This window comes from Bombina bombina, chromosome 10 (genome assembly GCF_027579735.1).
Source record: "Bombina bombina isolate aBomBom1 chromosome 10, aBomBom1.pri, whole genome shotgun sequence".
NCBI lineage: Eukaryota > Metazoa > Chordata > Amphibia > Anura > Bombinatoridae > Bombina > Bombina bombina.
In genome coordinates this window covers 55,431,579-55,452,787 of record NC_069508.1, presented here as the reverse complement: position 1 = coordinate 55,452,787, position 21,209 = coordinate 55,431,579, and the positions used below count along the sequence as shown (strand labels likewise).

Below are 21,209 nucleotides of genomic sequence, written 5' to 3'. Positions count from 1 at the left end.
CAAATTTGAAAAAGTAAATTGCAAGGTTGCTCAAAACATTATGCTCCATCTGATTCCTGAAAAAAATGTTTTTGGTTTCATGTCCCTTTAAGTTTAAGCTGCTGCCAATCTGTTTCTCTGCTGCTATGTTGATGCCCCCCCCCCCTAGAAAATAGCATAAAATTGATTTTTATTTTTAAACATATTCTGTGTACAATTTCAAATAATTTGTCTGAAACACTTTTGTGCAATGCTATTGGTTTTCTAATTCAAATGTACACACTCAGATTTCAATTGCACTTTTGTTGTTAGAAATGTAATTTATGGATACATTTGTGTGTGTACAGCATCATGTTTTGTATCTATTTGTCCCATAATATTTTTACATAGTCATCTTAAAGGGATAGTCTAGCCAAAATTAAACTTCAATGATTCAGATAGAGCAGGCAATTTTAAGCAACTTTGTAATTTACTCCTATTATAAATTTTTCTTTGTTCTCTTGCTATCTTTATTTGAATGTAAGCTTACAAGCCGGATCATTTTTGGTTCAGCACCTGAGTATCGCTTGCTGACTGTTGGCTACATTTAGACAATAATCAGAGAGTGCTACCCAGGTGCTGAACCAAAAATGGGCCGGCTCCTATGCTTACATTCTTGCTTTTTCAAATAAAGATACCAAGAGAATGAAGAAAATTTATAATAGGAGTAAATTACAAAGTTGCTTTAAATTGCCTGGTCTACCTGAATAATAAAAGTTCAATTTTGACTAGACTTTTCCTTTAATAAAGAAATCACTAAAATGATCCTAATATTTTTTATTTTAAAACCAAATAAAAAATCATAATAGCTTATTTTTGTTCTAAAAAAACCATATTCCTTTTTAAAACTACTCAATAAAAAATAAGACTATAATTAATTTTTAATACAAATGGATAAGTTGTCAAAAAGGATTCTATATACTTGAAACGCACATTAAATATGCTTCCCTGTGTCAGCACTGAATGTCTGCAGTCAAGAACAGCTTAATTGACAATAATAGGAGACTTTGAACGCAAAGGCTTTTATTAAATATAAAGTGAATCAATTTGCTACTTTGAAGTCATGCTTATGCCTTTTTTAGGCAATTACTTTTTTCAAACTCAAACGTTCCTCTTCTTTTTTGTTTCACCCATAGCTTGGTAAGCAAAAAAAAAAAATTACATTATTTTAGATCCATAGAAACGCACACACATGTTGATACATACACATTATATGGCCAAATGTATTGGAATACCCCTACTAATTCAGATGTTTTAGCCACACCCATTGCTAACAAGTGCATAAAATCTGACACAAAGCCATGGAATCTCCTTAGAAAAACATTGGCAGTACAATGAGTCATACCAAAGAGCTTTGTGACTGAATGTGGCACTGTCATTCAGTATGTGACATTTCTTCCCTTCTAGATCTGCTCTAGTTAACTGTAAGTGGTATTATTATGAAGTAGAAGAGTGACTTTGCATGGTAGATCATGCAAAGTCACAGAGCAGGACCCCACTGAGTACTATAGGGCCTAGTGCATATAAATCACCCGTTGTCTATGGCATCACTCACAATAGAGTTCCAAACTTTCTCTGAAAGCAACATCAACACAAGAAGTGTGTGTCAGGAGCTTCATGAAATGGCTTTCCAAGGTCAAGAGGCTGTTTTGCAAGCCTCAGCACAGGTGCAATGCTATGCGTCGGTTGGAGTGGTGTAAACATGCCACCACTGGACTCTGGAGCAGTGGAAATGTGTTCTTTGGAGTGATGAATCATGCTTAACTATCTAAAGAATCCGGGTGTGGCGGATGCCAGGAGAACGATACCTACCAGAAGGCATAGTGCCTAGTTTACAGTTTGGTGGAGGAGGTATAATGGTCAATGAAGACATGGTTTGATGAGTTTAGTATGGAGGAACTCGAGTGGACTGCACGGAACCCTAACCTCAACCCCATTAAACATCTCTGGGATTTATAAATATGCCAATTGTGAGCCAGACTTCTCATCCAACATGAGCAACCTATTCCCAATACTGCTCTATGGCTGAAACAGTATAACTTACCACAGACACATTTTAAAATCTTGTGGAAAGCCTTCCCAGAAGAGTTGCATATGATGTAGCTATAGGTCAACTCCATATTAATACCCATGGTTTTTTAATACAATAATACAACGTCCAAAAAGCTAGTATAGGTGTATAGGTGTGATGGTCAGGTGTCCATGTACTTTTGGCCATACTGCATATATGTGTGTGTTATAAATACATTATATATATATATATATATATATATATATATATATATATATATATATATATATATATATATACAGCATATATATGTGTGTGCGTATATATACATATATATCATTTTATTTTTTTTATTTATTATTATTTTATTGCATTAGCAAAATGGTTATTTCAGTATTTACAATATAATATATATACATATGCAGAAATCTAAAAAGACAAGCGCACAAAAACACCTCTCATAGTGCAGATCAGTTTATTTAAAACAAACAAACATTTATAAAATAAATTTCCCCTAGGATATTCCTTACTCACAAAAGAGACATCAATCATATGAGGTAAGGGAGGGCAGATGGATATATGAGTGTCTCCCCTTTTCCACAAACTATATCACCAAGAGTTCCTAGATACAAAAGGGCTCCATTTTTCTACAAATGTCCTTTATCCTTTATAACACAGCTGGCCAATCTTTGAGGTCTGATGAAGAGGACGAGTTCCGTGAAACGCGTAAGGCCACGCCCACCTTTCATCATTTGCGACTTACACGCTGAGTTTGTGTTCCGTGTCAGTGATGGATACCCTCAGCGTTTTAATAGGATTATAGCAGAGGTTTATTTGAAAACAGTGGACATAAATTAAGCGTCTACGACCTCAAAGATTGGCCAGCTGTGTTATAAAGGATAAAGGACATTTGGAGAAAACCGGAGCCCTTTTGTATCTAGGAAATTTTGGTGATATCGTTTGTGGAAAAGTGGGGACACTCATATATCCATCTGCCCTCCCTTACCTCATATGATGAGGTCTCTTTTGTGAGTAGGGAATATCCTAGGGAAAATTTATTTTATATATGTTTGTTTGTTTGTTTTAATTAAACTGATCTGCACTATGAGAGGTGTTTTTGTGCGCTTGTCTTTTTAGATTTCTGTAGCTGTACCTCTATACTCAACCTGAGCCTTGAGTTTGTTTTGGATGAGCAGCACTGAACACCTCTACACTATAATACTTCATCAACAGAAGGATAAGACTTTTTTATATTTATTGTAATTTATTTATATTTAATGTTATTAGTTCTATCAATGTAATATATTGCATTTATAGAATAAATCTCTATTTATTAATTGAATTGATTTTATTAACCTAAATATTTGAATTATTATTAATACACAGTGTGAGTGTGCGCAACTCTTGCTGTATTAGTGGAAACATCTAGGTGTATCTACTTCTATAGTTTTTTCTAAACATATATACACACACACAATGTTAGAAAGAGGATTAACATTGTATGGATAACATAGTTTGATATCTATTTTTAAACCCAGAAACGCATATGTTATTGCTGCTCTTTTTTTTTCCTTAAATATACTCATCTTTCATTTTAATGACACAGGCAAGTGTATAAACCATCTTGGAACGACAGATACATCCTTCAGAAATAAATAAAAGGCACATGTGAACTCTATCTGTCTTTTACCATGTGGAGAAGACTTTCATTATTGCTTTCTGCCCTTAGTCTTTACACTATAGTTGGTCTAATTAAAAGTATTTCAGAAAGCAATATAACACCGAGTTTTAGGCCCCCAAATGTCAACCCAGCTTCCCCCATTTTAGAGAATGTTACAACTATTCAAATAAAAAATATAAAATTACAGCAAGACAAAAGTTGTGCCTTGTTATCCTGTAAAGTACATAAAAGCACATATTTTTTGTATTGATGAATACATTACAATGATAAAAAGGTAATATATATGTATTGGCCTTCTTGTTATTAAAAATTATAGCAAAAGAAAGAGCCTGAGAATGGACACTTAGCGGTCCATTTATCAATGAGTGGCCAAACAATATTCCCAGTTAGGGAGCTTGTCTATCTGTGATTGCAGCGCCCACATTTATAATTGCTTAGTGGCTACTCCTGCAGTGCCCCATGCTCTCATGCAACCAATCACACAAGAGCTGGACCTGTCAATCACCCAAGTCAGATTAGTCTGGGAAGATTTTAAACCTCCAGTTCAGAGTAGACATGTGCACAGCGGAAAAATTAATTTCGGTTAGTTTCGGACCGATTTTTTCAAATTTAGTTTCAGATTGATTCGAATTCAGCTACATTTGAATGTATTCATTTCAGATTCATTCGGATTCAAATACATTCGGAATGTATTCCGATGTATTAGTTTCAGATTTGATTCGTAAATTCGGAAGTTCAGTATGTGTTATGTTGATTCAGATGGTTCCAAGTTACACAAACGGAATTATTTCACTGTTCTGTCTCACTAAATCTCACTAAATGTAATTTTTATACTGAATTGTGATTAGTCCATGGCCATTCTAATGTAATGAATAAATCCGAACTAATTAGTTTAGTTTCTTTGCTAGGGTAATTCGGAAATTCAAATCGATTTGAATCTCTGAATTTGGGGAATTTGTCCGAATTTTGATTCGGAACAAAACTAAACTCATCTGTCTAGTTCATAGGTAGGTGGAGAGGTTAAAGGGCCATTATACACTCATTTTTTCTTTGCATAAATGTTTTGTAGATCATCTATTTATAAAGCCCATAAAGTTTGGTTTTTAAAAAAATTATAATTTTGCTTATTTTTAAATAACATTGCTCTGATTTTCAGACTCCTAACCAAGCCCCAAAGTTTTATTTGAATACCGTCAGCTACCTTCTCCAGCTTGCTCCTGTTTGTGTAAAGGGTCTTTTCATATGCAAAAGAAGGGGGGAGGGGGGGAGTGTCTTATTTCCCACTTGCAGTGGGCTTTCCAACTGCCTTTTCAACAGAGCTAAACTGAAAGCTTCTAAGTACGTTTTTAAACCATTTTATACTGGATTTTTATATCAGTATTTGTGCATCTTATTCTTTATAGTAGTGTCTATTACATGCAGTTGTATGAAAATGAGTGTATACTGTCCCTTTAAGCAGATGCCTTAACCTCCAAAGTTTAATCTGCAGCTTAATGAAGTCCTTTTAGGCAATTCCAATATTAAAATATATTTTTTTTATCCATTAATTAATTAATCATTAAAAAAACCAGAAGTAAATGAACCCTTAGGGGTAGATTTACCAAGCAGCAGATGCTGCAATCTACCTCTGTAGTTTCCGGCTCACCGGAAACTTAAGTTAAGAAACAGTGGTCGAAAGACCTCTGTTCGTTAACTTGTCTGCCACCTATTAGGTGGCGGACTGCAATTATCACAATCAGATACATTAGGATTTACCGATTTACCGATTGGCCTGTGAATGTGCAGAGAAATACTTGTGCAATGTTATAGGAATTATCACAATCAGATACATTAGGATTTATTGATTTACCGATTGGCCTGTGAATGTGCAGAGAAATACTTGTGCAATGTTATAGCGAATCATGTCCGCCCGCCATTTAAATACATTTAAATAAATGGGCCCCTATATGTTCATCTTCCCTTAACATTATGTAATGTTTATTCCTCAATAATTATAAACAGTATGACCAATAACTGTGCCCATAGGTTAATCATAAAATTGAATTTTAAGTAAGATTAGATGGCTGATTGATTGAGCACAGCTGACCTCAAGCAAAAGCTTTCTTTTTTAAAAACATTTTTTAACTTTTTTTAGAACAACTGTGGTAGTAACAGTTACATGTGGAAGGTTGGTCTTGATGGATTTCTTTAACTTCATTACAGCTTATGTATGATTGTGGATAAGCTTTAGCCCATTCGCACTTGACTATCCAGGGTCTTCTCCACACCTAGGCCTTTATTTATAGCCAGTTTTTCTGTTGAATATCTAGTTTATTGATATCCTATCTAGTGCTCAGGGAGCTTATTATTTGGTTCTCTACTAGATATTAACAGAAATATTTCGCTCTGATACCATATTACACTAACAAACACCATTTAGTACACACATAGGGCTCACTCATAGGTTTGCCACTTCAGCCATGTTAGCCTGGACAGTTACAGATACTGCATTGTGTTTAGGGAGGAATATAACGAGTGCCGCCCAGTGGCCCTATTCATGTCCTATCCAGAGACACAATACATGTTTCCCTGTACAACTGGCAACATGTGTAACTCATAACTATCCTGGTTAACATGGACATTGTGGGCAACCTAACACCCATATGACTTCTCCCTGCTAAGGACAGGTAGCTAATGGTTGATAAAACCATCTTCTACTTATCTAAACATTACCCAATCTGCACCTGCCTAAGAGGACCAATGAAAATCCTTCTGAGATTTTAATAAATAGCTTTGTTGCACAAGACAGGCCACTTATCTTACTAATAAAACGTACTAAATTAAATGCAGTTTATAAAATGTCATTTATTTTTATTATTTAAAATCTAATTTCTTAAATGTGTTCATTGATTTTACGGGCTCCATGTACTAAACAGCATACGCTGCTTTGGAGCCCTTGCAAGCCTGCTTCTCGCAATGTAAGAAGCAGCGGTCATCACACCATCTCTGAGTTGGTGGAGAGAAATCCCCCCAAACATGCTCACTTTGAGTTTTTAAAAAAAAGAAGCACGAAGGTGACAGCAAAATCCTTATTTATACAGAAATGTTTGAGACAAAAGCAGACAGGCAACGTTTCGGAATAATATCCCGTACTCATGCCATGAGATGGCATGAGTAAGGGATAGGATCCCGAAATGTCGCCTGTCTGCTTTTGTCTCAGAAATTACTAAAAAAATAAGGATTTTGCTGTCACCTCCGTGCTTCTTTTTACTGAATGACCTGGGTCATGGGCTGTGACCCATAGGTGACGTGCAATATTGGTCTGGGTGCTGGAACATTTTTCATTGTTCACTTGGGGTTGTTTGACAGGCACTTCTCTCATGTGATTGGTCATGTGAGGGAGGTGAACGGCATTACACATTTGCATGAGTATGTAATGGTATATACGGGCAGTATAGGGGCCACTGTCTGTACATCACAAAGCTGAGCGGACAGGCTCTCAAGTAGAAAACCTTGTCCGCACAGCATTTAGTACATGGGGCTTTATGTGGGAAAATAAATCAATGTGGTGTCTCATTTGAAAATGCTGGACATGCCTAATATAGTGCAAGTTGTTTAAATTGATGGTAAATCCAAGAATATAAAAAACACTCAGATTTACCATCACTATAAATAAACATTAGTTTCAGCCATCTCTTACTAAAAAAATGCTATTAAACTTACCCTATCTGTGCAGCAAGTATATCGCTAACTCAGCACCTCCGGCCGCCCACAGCACAACGCTCTTCTTCAATGAGGTGAAGTTTCCACCTCTAAACCAATAGCTGTGCTAGGATGTCAGTTGACATGCATGGCTATTGGTTTAGAGGTGGAAACTTCACCTCATTGAAGAAGAGTGCTGTGTCGTAGATGGCCGGATGAGCTGAGTTAGCGATATATTTGCGGCACAGGGTGGGTTTAACATTGTTATTTTAGTAAATGATGACTAAAACTAATGTTTATTTTTTAATGATGGTAAATCCTAAAGTTTGTTATATGCTTAAATTTACCATCACTTTAATGCAACTCATTTCCATTAAAGGGACAGTCTACACCAGAATTGTTATTGTTTTAAAAGATAGATAATCCCTTTATTACCCATTCCCCAGTTTTGCATAACCAACACAGTTATAATAATATACTTTTAACCTCTGTGATTATCTTGTATCTAAGCCTCTGCAAACTGCCCCTTTTTTCAGTTCTTTTGACAGACTTGCAGTCTAGCCAATCAGTGCCTGCTCCCAGATAACTTCACGTGCACGAGCACAGTGTTATCTATATGAAATACGTGAACTAACACCCTCTAGTGGTGAAAAACTGTTAAAATGCAATCTGAAAAGAGGTGGGCTTCAAGGTCTAAGAAATTAGCATATGAACCTCCTAGGTTAAGCTTTCAACTAAGAATACCAAGAGAACAAAGCAAAATTGGTGATAAAAGTAAATTGGAAAATTGTTTAAAATTACATGCTCTATCTGAATCATGAAAGTTTATTTTGGCCTAGACTGTACCTTTAAATATGTTAAATAAACAAGCTGTTGGTGGTTTGCTGAAAATACAATTAATTTGTTTCCTGTAGCAGGTGGCTACTGAATATAATTAACTGAACTTGACCTTCACCAACCAACTACAAAAATATTATTATAAACTTCCAAAACTTTATCACCTGCATTACAAATAAGTAAATAGACCTTCTAAAATGTTGGATTTTTATGATAATAATTTTGTAGCAAATTACTGAATGTTCCCTGTTTAGTTACTAGCTCAGTTAAATTATCTAACATTTAAAATTGTATTAGTTTGGTGGAAGTACCATTATCCATTTGATTTAGTTTGGTTATCTGCTTCTAACATGCACACAACTTTATTATTTTTATGCCCTGTAGAAGGAAAACAGAAAAGTGTTCTCTATAATATTATTACTATAATTTTAATAAACTGTTTTCTTACTTTAACTTTAAAAATACATGAAATCAAGATACAATATTCATGTTTCCGATAGAACAGTTTATATTAAAAATAAAATTCAAGTTTACCTCTGTTATCAGATTTTGTTGTCTTGGTAATTTATTTTTAGAGAGCATATTTAGATGTCCTATATGGAAGCAGTGAATTTGAGATTAAGCTGTGTGATAGCTGTTATGTTGCATTGCTGGATTTTTGGCTGACTTGACACAGCTGTGTTTAACTGACTTCACATGTCTTTTTCTAACACATATTCAACAGAATGCAGCTTTATATGTAGACCTGAACAGTTTGCTGCATAAATATATATTAAGCACTAATTATTGCCACTTGGGGTACTTTAGTTCATTAATCTATATGTATTTTATTTATTGTTTCAATTGTATGCTAAATTAAGGAATAATATAAATAATATATTTTATGAATAGACATTTTCAGTTTATGATTTTTTTATCAATTGCTGAATACACTTTATTACTCTATTGCTAGCTAACTGTTAAAAATGATAATGTATTTATAATTTTTTGTTGTTTTCTGCAGACCACTTTTTTTCAAATGATATAATGAATATTTCCCTTAGAATTAATTTTGTTGTTCCCGTGTTTCTATGAAATGAATGTTAACATTCATATATTATATTTAAATAGACATGATACCCAAATGTTAGATCACTTGAATGATGCAAGTGTAAAAAGCTTACTAGAAAATATCACATGAGCATCTATTTCTATGTAAAAAAAAAAAAAGGGGGGGTATTTTACCTCAAAACTTTTTCTCAGGAACATCTCACTGTAAAGGAAGTTTAAGGGTCAGACTACAAGTGAAGCACTAAATATCGTTTTTGTGAAAGCTATATTTGTGCAAAGGTGGTAAGTTGCGCAGCAAATTGTAAACATATATGTATATGACTATATACATATTATACATATATATTTATGTGTTAATATGTGTATATACTCATATTAACACATAAATATATATGTATTTAAGCATATACATATATATTTACTGGGAACACACAGTTTCCATAGACTGCAATGTAAAGACACTTTTCAGTGCCCTTTTTTTTCTAACACCCCCACACTCTCCAACTTTAGCACCCAAAAACTGCCTGGTGCAGTTATTTTATTAAAAAATAAAAATGCTTATTTTGGGGGCATGTGGGGCACATTTATAAAATTAACCAGAGATCTGATCTCTGGTTCATTTTAGAAGCTCTAATTACTACCGTGAGCTTGAGGCAGCAATAACCAGCGACTTGTAATGGCTGGTTATATATTGTGCAGCCGCAAATGCGATTAAATTAGCGATCCACTTGTAATCTAGCCCTTAATGTCCAATCAGGATTCTTATCCTGGGATTAAGAACAGGGTGTTTTTTGGAAGTTTACTATGAAATTTTGTAAGATGTTGGTAATATCTCATGAGATCACAGTAAAGTGTGAACTCAGCACTGATAATGCTGATTGGCTGTTTTTTTCCCACCATGAAAATGTCAGTAAAAAAGAGTTGCTCTGGGTCATTGCATAGCACTAAATATGATGAAAAGGAAGACATTATGAGGGAAAATATCCTCATTTTTTTACATAGTTCATGTGATAATTTCTAGTCAGATTTTTAGATTTATGCCACATCACTTTTACGTGATTCAACATTTGGGTATCACATCCATAGACACGGAAATATATGATAATTAAAGGGATTTTCGCTCAGATTTGTTCTATCATTCACATGAAAGCACCACATTTATTGACTGAGTACATATCTACTAAATCTGTTTTAAGGGACAGTCTACTTGAAATGTGTTATTGTTAAAAAGATAGATAATCCCTTTATTACCCATTCCCCAGTTTTGCATAACCAAACACTGTTATATTAATACATTTTTTACCTCTGTGTTTACCTTGTATCTAAGGCTCTGCAGACTGCCCCCTTATCTCAGTTTTTTTTACACTTGTATTTTAGCCAATTAGTGCTGGTTCCTGTATAACCCCACAGGCATGAGCACAATGTTATCTATATGGCATGCATGAACTAGCATTGTCTGGCTGCAAAAAGCAAATAAAATGCACTGAAATAAGAGGCCGCCTCCAGGGGCTTAGAAACAAGCAGAGGTTTAGAGGTTATAAAGTAATAAAGTATATTAATATAACAATGTTGGTTGTGCAAAGCTGGGGAATGAGTAGTAAAGGCATTATCTATCTTTTTAAGCAATAAAAAAAAGAATACTGCCCCTTTACATTTAAACTGACATTTGTGCAGTGTGTACTAATGACCAAGGCACATTTGTAGCAGATACACAACTAATACAGCTTTAGTAGTTTAAATTAAAAAAAAATAATGCAAAAAAGGTTATTCATCATATTTATGTTCTGCTCTTTGATGTGGATTACATATACAGTATCCCTTTAATGTTTTGCTAATATTGAACTATTATCTCATTATCCAACATTCTTATACTTCATATGCTAAACAGAGAGTTTACATTTTTGCACAAATAAATGTTGAATTTTCAGTTTACTCCTATTATCAAAATTACTTTGTTATCTTGGTTTTGTTTGTTGAAAAGCATACCTAGGTAGGCTCAAGAGGAGCAATGCACTACTGGGAGATAGCTGACAGTTGGTAGCTGCACACTTATGCATCTTGTCATTGTCTCACAAGGAGTGTTCAGCTAGTTCCTATCACTGTATCACTGCCGTGCAGACTACTTTAAAGGGACATAAAACCCATGCATTTTCTTTCATGATTCATATAGCAAATGGTTTCAAACTACTTTTCAATGTATTTCTATTATCTAATTTGCTTTGTTCTTTTGGTATCCTTTGTTGAAAAGAATACCTAGGTAGGCTCAGGAACTGGGAGCTCCCATTAGTACATTCCTGCTCCATCAATAAAGAATACCAAGAGAATGAAGCAAAATTGATTGACAGAAGTATATTGGAAAGTTGTTTAAAATTGTATCCTGTATCTGAATAATGAACAAACAAATCTGGGTTTCATGTCCCTTTAACAATGAACTCAACATCTTTGCAATTGTGCAATAAAACAATATTATAACACATTGCACACTTTTCTTTCCATATTAATATGGGAAGAGTCCACAGCTGCATTCCTTACTTGTGGGAAATACTGAACCTGGCCACCAGGAGGAGGCAAAGACACCCCAGCCAAATGCTTAAATACCTCCCCCACTTCCTCATAACCCCATTCATTCTTTTCCTTTCATCACAAGAGGTTGGCAGAGAAGTGCCGAAGATCGGAGTAGTATCTTATGGAGGGTAGTACTCTTCGAGATGGGACTGGAGTTTTAAGTAGTTCTGTCAGCCTCTCAGAGAGAGCATGGATGAAAGTTGGAGTCCGGAGATGCAGGGAGAGTCTTTCTGCGAAACCATCCCGACTCATATTAACAGCTCCATAGGCAATCAGTGTTGACGAGTTTTGCTGCCTGCTTTCTTCACTCAAGTCCATGTCAGAAGCGATGCTACTATCTGTTACACTTGAAGGGCCGTATTCCTGTTCCATGGCGTAGATTCTGGTAAGATTGTTTCATTTTTTATATATGTATGAGAATGCAAGAAGACAGGGTCACAGTGTGACTCCATTTATCTGTATAGAATCAAGGGTTAATATCACCTTAGGGGGGTTATTGAACAGGGGGGAATAATCTTATATGTTTATTTGATTTTATGCTGCTTTTATGTGTGAGATTTATGGGGTCATAGGCTGTTATGGAATATACAGGTTTCACTTTCACTTTGAGACCCATGAAACTTACAAGCTTGGCGCGCTTTCTCATAGCAGGGACGGTCCTGCATTGTGCACCATGTGATTTATTCCCTTTTTCCTGACCGGGTGTCTATCAGAGAGGAGCCATAAATCTCTGTACGGTCTAAGTCATAGGAGGTGGTGAGTGCCCCAGCCATTGGGGTATAAGGGTGCCGTTTTTTTGAATAAAATAAGATGTTTTTTTTCTTTAGTTCTCCGGTTATTGCACTAGCAATGGGGGATTCTGTTACTTTAGAGTGCACTCCCTCTATTCCTAATGAGTAATTCCTGTTTAAATGGTGAGGATGTCTTAGTTCCGCCCTCTCAATTATGTTCCATATGCCTTGATAATGTGATAATATCAAACATGTTTGATACCATGGATCCGTGCACCTCTGAGGAGTTGTCGTCCAGTGAGGTGCGTACCCTACATTCTTATATCTCTACACATGCAGTTTTCCCGTAGCATTGCTGATCCTCCATCTGGAGGGGGCCTTTTTTCACCAGACGTTACTGCGTAGTTTAGACGGCGGTGTCTGCGACCTTTAATGCTTTACCTCGCCCTGCTAAGAAAAAGCAAATGGTTGCACATTGAACTCCTTTCCAGAGTACATCAGATAATTTATTGGATTTAACTGAGGGCTATACAAGGATGAAGTTCTTTCTGAGACTTCAGAGTATGAACATTCTGGGTCGGAGTCTGCTGCCTCTAAACCTCCATCTGCAGAGGAATGAGACTTAGGTTTCGGAATTTGCGCTTTCTTCTAAAGGAAGTTTTTGCCGAATTCAGAGGTTCCAGAGGCCAAATTGCCTGATGAACCTTTAATTCCTAAATTGGATAGAGTTTAAGGACAGGGTGGTACCCTATCCTTCCCTGCTCCTGTTAGATGGCGAACATTATTAAGAATGAATGGGACTGGATTGGATTCCTTTCCCCCTCTTTTCCCTTTAACAAATTGTCCCCGGTCCTGGACTCTCAATGGAGTTGTGCAGTTCCGTTCCTAAATGGGATGGCGTTATCTTCACCCTTGCTAAACGTACTACTATCCTGCTTGAGGATAGTTATTCGTTTGAGGAGCCCATGGATGAGAGCTGGAAACTCTGTTAAGAAAGATCTTTCAACATACGGGATATTTGTTTCAACCGGCGGCGGCTATTGCCACGGTTACTGGAGAAACTACCTTCTGGTGTGACTCCTTATAGGATTTGATCGAGGTGCAGGATCACCTCAACGTTACTCAGAAAAGATTTACGGCCTTGAGGGTTGTTAATGCTTTGATCTGTGCTGCTATTAGGCAGTTTATTCACTTGAATGCTATGGCTTCAGCTTTCTCTGTTCAGGCCCGTCTGGCAATGGCTGAAGTCATGGTCTGTGGATATGACTTCTAAGTCTAGACTTCTTCCCTCCCTTTAAGGGAATGATTTTGTCTGGTCCAGGCCTGGACTTAAATTCTCTCCATGATCACAGGGGGCAAGGGTGCCCTCCTACTGCAAGAGTATATGATCTAATCTAAGGAACGATTTTCATTCTTTTTGTTCTGATAAAGCCCATGTCAGCAGTCCTCCACTAAGCCAGAGCAAACCAAGAGCTCTTGGAAGGCGGCTCAGTCCTGGAATAAATCCAAGCAGAGCAGGAAGCCTGCCGAGTCTACGTCGGCATGAATGGGCGGTCCCCGGTCCTCTTCTGGATTGTGTAGGGGGCAGTATGTCGCTCTTTCAGTCGCTTGGTTCAGGGACGTGCAGTATCCATGGGTCCTGGAGGTCATAGCTCAGGGTTACAAGATAGGTTTTAAGTCTTAGCCACCCAAGGGCAGATTCCTCCTGTCCTCCTAACCAGAAAGGAGGGAAGCCTTTCCGGGGTGTGTACGGGATCTGTCCTCTAGGAGTTATTGTCCCGGTGCCTATCGCAGTGAGAGGTTTGGGATACTATTCAAACCTTTTCGTGGTCCCTAAGAAGAAGGGAACTTTCCATCTGATTCTGGACCTAAAGTGCTTAAGCAGGTTTTTAAATGTCCCCTTGTTTAAGATGGAGACATGGTCCGTTCTTCCCCTTGTTTGAGAGGGGTAGTTCATGACCATGATAGATCTGAAGGATGCTCCCTTCTCATACCAATCCTCAAGGACCACTTCCAGTTCCTAAGGTTTGCATTCCTGGACCAGCATTTCCAGTTTATTGCCTTTCTGTTTGATCTAGCTAAAGAAATTTTTCGAAGAGTGGACCATTCGGAATATCTCCTCTGTCTTCTTCGATCCCATAGATGGCAGATAATCTAGAGAGAGTTCTCTTGTATCAAGTACCAGGGTAGAATTCTTGGGTACTATAATAGTCTCCATAGACCTGAGAATATTTCTAACAGACCAGAGACGTTGCAAGTTAGCTTCAACATGTCTTGCCCTCCAGATCTCCTTAAGGCCATCTGTGGCTCGGTGTATGGAGGTGATTGGTCTCATGATGTTCAGCTTGGACATCATTTCCTTTGCCAGGTTTCACCTTAGACTGTTGCAACTGTGCGTGCTGAACCAGTGGAATGGCGATCATTCGGATCTGTCTCAATAGATTTCTCTGGACAACCAATCTGGAGAATCGCTCTCTTGGTGGTTTTGTCTGGATCACTTGTCCTGAGGGATGTCTGTCTCAAGACCATCCTGGGTGATTGTGACTACGGTTGCAAATCTGTCAGGATGGGGAGCTGTTTGGGATGCCAGGAAGGCACAGGGCAGAAATTTGCAAGAGGAAGATCTTATAACGTCTCAATACCAAGCTACCCAGATAGGGGTCAAGGTACAGGGATCCTCTGGCGGAGCTAACAGATGCATTATCGGTGCCTTGGAGGTTCAATCCAAATTATCCTTTCTGACCGTTACCACTGCTTCCTAGTGTAGTTGCTTGAGTCAAGCAGGCATCAGTGATACTGACTGCTCCGTCTTGGCTGCTAAGGATATGGTTAGCAGATCTAGTGGGGATGTCATCATCTCCTCCGTGGAAGTTATCTTGTCGCAGGGATCTGCTGACCAAGGTCTCTTTTGTTCATTAATGTCTAGATTCTCTGAGGCTGACTGCGTGGAGATTGAACGCTTAGTCTTAGCCAAGAGAGGGTTTTCTGAGAGAGTTATTTTTACTCTCATTCAAGCTCATAAGCTGGTTGCTCGTCGCATTTTTCATAAGGTGTGGAGGACCTACTTATTCTGTTCTCCAGGATGAACTGGAGAAGGGCTTTTCTGCAAGTCCCCTGTAGGGACAGTTTTTGGCCCTGTCTGTGTTACTGCACAAGAGGTTTGCAGAGCTTCCAGATGTGCAGCCATTTGTTAAGGCTCTGCTGGGATCAGACCTGTGTTTAGATCTAAGGCTCCTCCTTGGAGTTATAATCTTGTCCTTAAGTTTTTGCAATGGGCTCCGTTGGAGCCTATGCGTGACGTAGACATTAAATTGTTGTCTTGGGAGGTTCCTTTCTACTGGCTATTGCTTCTGCGTGCAAAATATCTGTGATTGCTGCCTTGCAATGCGTCCCTCCTTATCTGGCTTTTCATGCCGATAAGGCTGTTCTGCGAACCAAGTTAGGTTTTCTTCCTAAGGTTGGGTCAATTTGCAACATCAATCAAGAGATTGTGGTTCCTTTATTATGTCCTAATCCTTCTTCGTCGAAGGAACGTTAATAATGTATTTCTGGATGTGGTTTGTGCCTTGAAGTTCTATCTTCTGTCCACGAAGGAATTTATACAAACCTCTTTCTCTGTTTGTTCTCTTTTCCGGGAAGCGTAGGGATCAGAGGGCCTCTTCGACTTCCTTATCTTTTTGTCTGAGGAGTGTCATCCATTTAGCATAGAAACTGTGGAACATAAGCCTCCTTCTACGGCTCATTCATAAGGCTCATTCTACGAGAGCAGTGGTTTCTTCTTGGGCCTTCAAAAATGAAACCTCTATGGATCAGATTTGTAAGGTGGCTACCTGGTTCTCCTTACATACTTTTTCCAAAATTTTACAAATTTGATGTTTTTGCTTCTGCTGAAGCATCCTTAGGGAGAAAGGTTTTGCAGGCTGTGGTGCCCTCAGATTAGGGTCCGCCTCTCTTTTTTCCCTCCCGTTAGCATTCCGTGTACTCTAAAGCTTGGGTATATGTTTCCCACAAGTGTGGAATGCAGCTGTGGACTCTTCCCATATTAAGATGGAAATCATAAATTATGCTTACCTGATAATTTCATTTCCATCTGTATGGGAAGTGTCCGTGTTCTCCGATGGGCGGCCATAAATTTGACATTTTTTCTTCTGGCACCTTTTGCACCTTGATATTTCTCCTACTGTTCCTTGTTCTTTCTGCAGAATGACTGGGGTTATAAAAGTGGGGGAGGTATTTAAGCCTTTGGCTGGGGTGTCTTTGCCTCGTCCTGGAGGCCAGGTTCAGTATTTCCCACAAGTAAGGAATGCAGCTGTGGACTCTTCCCATAAAGATGGAAATGAAATTATCAGGTAAGCATAATTTATGTTTTTTTATACTTTTATGTTACCATAATATATATGGCCAACATTTGTTATGTTTAAAAACTGAACCATAAAATGTGTGCTTCTCTATTAGTAAAGTGTGAGGAATATGTGAGGAAAAAATGGTTCTGTTGCTGAATGCAGAGTTATACTTTTATTTTTAATAATGCTCATTTTTATGCAAAACAAAAACTTTTCATAATATATACTATTTGAATATTCCGTATTGCTTTAAAGAGACATTATTCACTACGTAAATGCTAGATAGATTGATGCATTTAAAGAAAAGATTAGTCTGAGAATAACAAGTAGATTTATTTTTTTAGAATTTCATTAGCTGTTTAAATATTGATAAAATAAGTGTAAATAAAACAATGGGAGTTGCCATGTTGTAACTTAGGTTACCTTCTCAGCTGTGGCCAATTAGAGACAGTTATAAATAGGTCACTAGAGTCTGCAGCCAATGGCTGTGTGGAATATAACAGTGTTCTGCACTTCCATTTCTAACAGGAACGGAAAAGCTCACAATTTCAGAATAGAATTACAGGAAAAGGGGACAAAATAAATAATGAAAGTATATTGCAGAGTTTTATTAATTTTTACGATTTATCAATTTATATTACCATCTCAACGTGTTTAATGCCCCTTTAATTTGTTAAATTGTGCCTGTATATTTTTCCTTATATGTTTTCTAAAAACATTTTGCTTTTTATGTTTTTTATATAGATAATTGTTGGAGAAACTGTAGTGTTTTGCCTGCAGGTCGCAACAAGAGACTTTGAGAACCAGGAAAAAACTCTTTTAACCGGGGACTGTTGCTATATTAATCCACTGGTGCGCAGGACTGTCAGATTCATTGGTATGAACTATTTCTTTATTTTAATTTGTTTATAAAATATGTTTTGTTCTGTAATATCTATCCCTTAAAGGGACAGTATACACTATTTTTCTTATATCATCATGTAATAGACTACTATAAAAAAGTATATTCACAGATACTGATCTAAAAATACAGTATAAAATTGTTAAAAAACTTACTTAGAAGCTCCCAGTTTAGCACTGTTGATGAGATTAGGCTGGGACACCCACTGAAAGGGGCTGGGTAAACAAAAAGAGCAGACACTCCCCACCTCCCCCCTTCCCTGCATATGAAAAGACAACATAAACAGGAGCCTGCAGGAGTCTGTAAACGCATGTACACATCTGGCATTGTAGGGCTTGGTTAAAGTATGAAAATCAGCACAATGTTCTTAAAAAAATAAGCAAACCTTTCCATTTTTTATAAAAACACTACCAGATGGGCTACATAAATGGATCATATACAAAACATTTATGCAAAGAAAGAGAGTATAATTTTATTTCTATAAACCCTGAAACTAGTTGGCCCTGAAATTGTAACCCTCTCTGCTCAGGTGAGATGATCTAAAATGATCCACCAGCACTGAGTGATCCATAATGCAAATTTCTAAAGGTAGATTTTGCTTTACTTCTCCGAGGGGCGTTCTCTGCATTTCTGTATGTAAACGAGAGACCAGCCCAGTGCAATATAACACTGTATGACATGATAGTTCTACTGCATTTACACTTTATGCTTTCTATTTTATATTATTTTAAACTGTTATATCTATGGACTTATTCAATTGCTTGAAACACAAAACTTGAAATATTAAATTTTTTAAAATAAACTCCAACAAATGTAGTAATAAAAGGGATCTTCTATATCTCACAGATGTTCCAAAATTCTGGCCTTGAAAGGTTGAGTAGTCCGACCTGTATATTGTTGCTTACACCGTTTACATGTAATCAGATAAATAACATATTTACTACTACAATTCTGAGATGTAACTGAAGAACAATTTTTTCCTCTACATTTGCATATGTGCAGGATTTACATATTCTACTCCCACAATGGAAAAAAACACTTATATAACTAATTAGTAGAACCTACTGTAACTGGTAACAATGAGGGGGGCAACGTATTTCCCAAAGTTGGAGCTTGTCTTGCCACAAATCTGCAGCCTTGATGAATAATGGGGAACAGTTAGGTATCAATATATAATATTGGTAACACTTTCATAACTATATTCTTGATCTTATTAAATCCCTGAGAGTAAGTAATTACTAAATTGATACTATGGGACCTATTTAGTGCGAGCAGACATTATATGATGTAGCATATCATGTCCGCCGCACATCGATAAATGCCGACAGCATACGCTGTTGACATTTATCATTATACAAGCAGTTCTTGTGAACTGCTTGTGCAATGCCGCCACCTGCAGATTCACGGCCAATCGGCTAGCAGGGTATGTCAATCAGCCCGATCATATAGGATTGGACTGATTGATGTTTGCGGCCTCAGAGCAGGCGAACAAGTTATGGAGCAGCGGTCTTTAGACCGCTGCTTCATAACTGCTGTTTTTGGCTAGCCTGAAGGCTCGTGGGGAAACAGGGGCATCAAGCTCCATTCTGAGCTTGATAATTCGACCCCTATCTGTCTTCCTTTTTTCATCTATTCTCTCATAAAGCAAACTTTGCCTCGAAATCCTTGCAACCTCAGTTTTCACTCTCCGAATTTGATATCCCCTTTTGCTGTAATGTAGAAGCCAAATCATCAGAAGATTGTAAATAATCCTCATTTGACGTACAATTTCTTCATAATCTGATGAACTGACATCTAGGTATAGCTCTAATCACAACAATCATAGGCCTAGATTTAGAGTTCGGCGGTAGCCGTCAAAACCAGCGTTAGAGGCTCCTAACGCTGGTTTTGGGCGCCCGCTGGTATTTGGAGTCAGTGATTAAAGGGTCTAACGCTCACTTTTCAGCCGCGACTTTTCCATACCGCAGATCCCCCTACGCCATTTGCGTAGCCTATCTTTTCAATGGGATCTTTCTAACGCTGGTATTTAGAGTCGTTTCTGCAGTGAGCGTTAGAGCTCTAACGACAAGATTCCAGCCGCCTGAAAATAGCAGGAGTTAAGAGCTTTCTGGCTAACGCCGGTTTATAAAGCTCTTAACTACTGTACCCTAAAGTACACTAACACCCATAAACTACCTATGTACCCCTAAACCGAGGTCCCCCCACATCGCCGCCACTCGATTAAAATTTTTAACCCCTAATCTGCCGACCGCCACCTACGTTATACTTATGTACCCCTAATCTGCTGCCCCTAACACCGCCGACCCCTGTATTATATCTATTAACCCCTAACTTGCCCCCCACAACGTCGCCGCAAGCTACTTAAAATAATTAACCCCTAATCTTCCGACCGCAAATCGCCGCCACCTACGTTATCCCTATGTACCCCTAATCTGCTACCCCTAACATCGCCGACCCCTATGTTATATTTATTAACCCCTAATCTGCCCCCCACAACGTCGCCGACACCTACCTACACTTATTAACCCCTAATCTGCCGAGCGGACCTGAGCGCTACTATAATAAAGTTATTAACCCCTAATCCGCCTCACTAACCCTATCATAAATAGTATTAACCCCTAATCTGCCCTCCCTAACATCGCCGACACCTACCTTCAATTATTAACCCCTAATCTGCCGACCGGAGCTCACCGCTATTCTAATAAATGTATTAACCCCTAAAGCTAAGTCTAACCCTAACACTAACACCCCCCTAAGTTAAATATAATTTTTATCTAACGAAATAAATTAACTCTTATTAAATAAATAATTCCTATTTAAAGCTAAATACTTACCTGTAAAATACATCCTAATATAGCTACAATATAAATTATAATTATATTATAGCTATTTTAGGATTAATATTTATTTTACAGGCAACTTTGTAATTATTTTAACCAGGTACAATAGCTATTAAATAGTTAAGAACTATTTAATAGTTACCTAGTTAAAATAATTACAAATTTACCTGTAAAATAAATCCTAACCTAAGATATAATTAAACCTAACACTACCCTATCAATAAAATAATTAAATAAACTACCTACAATTACCTACAATTAACCTAACACTACACTATCAATAAATTAATTAAACACAATTGCTACAAATAAATAAAATTAAATAAACTATCTAAAGTACAAAAAATAAAAAAGAACTAAGTTACAGAAAATAATAAAATATTTACAAACATAAGAAAAATATTACAACAATTTTAAACTAATTACACCTACTCTAAGCCCCCTAATAAAATAACAAAGCCCCCCAAAATAAAAAATTCCCTACCCTATTCTAAAATACAAATATTACAAGCTCTTTTACCTTACCAGCCCTGAACAGGGCCCTTTGCGGG

At 37.3% G+C, this 21,209-nt stretch overlaps 1 protein-coding gene across 1 annotated transcript in view; it reads left to right on the top strand.

The window, feature by feature from the left end:
- The window catches only part of PLPPR5 (phospholipid phosphatase related 5), a 387,402-nt gene that overhangs the window by 179,840 nt on the left and 186,353 nt on the right, over positions 1 to 21,209 (top strand). The window contains exon 2 of the mRNA XM_053693130.1: positions 17,662 to 17,794. Coding sequence (XP_053549105.1) covers positions 17,662 to 17,794 — 133 coding nt within the window. The remainder of the gene's footprint in view (positions 1 to 17,661; positions 17,795 to 21,209) is intronic.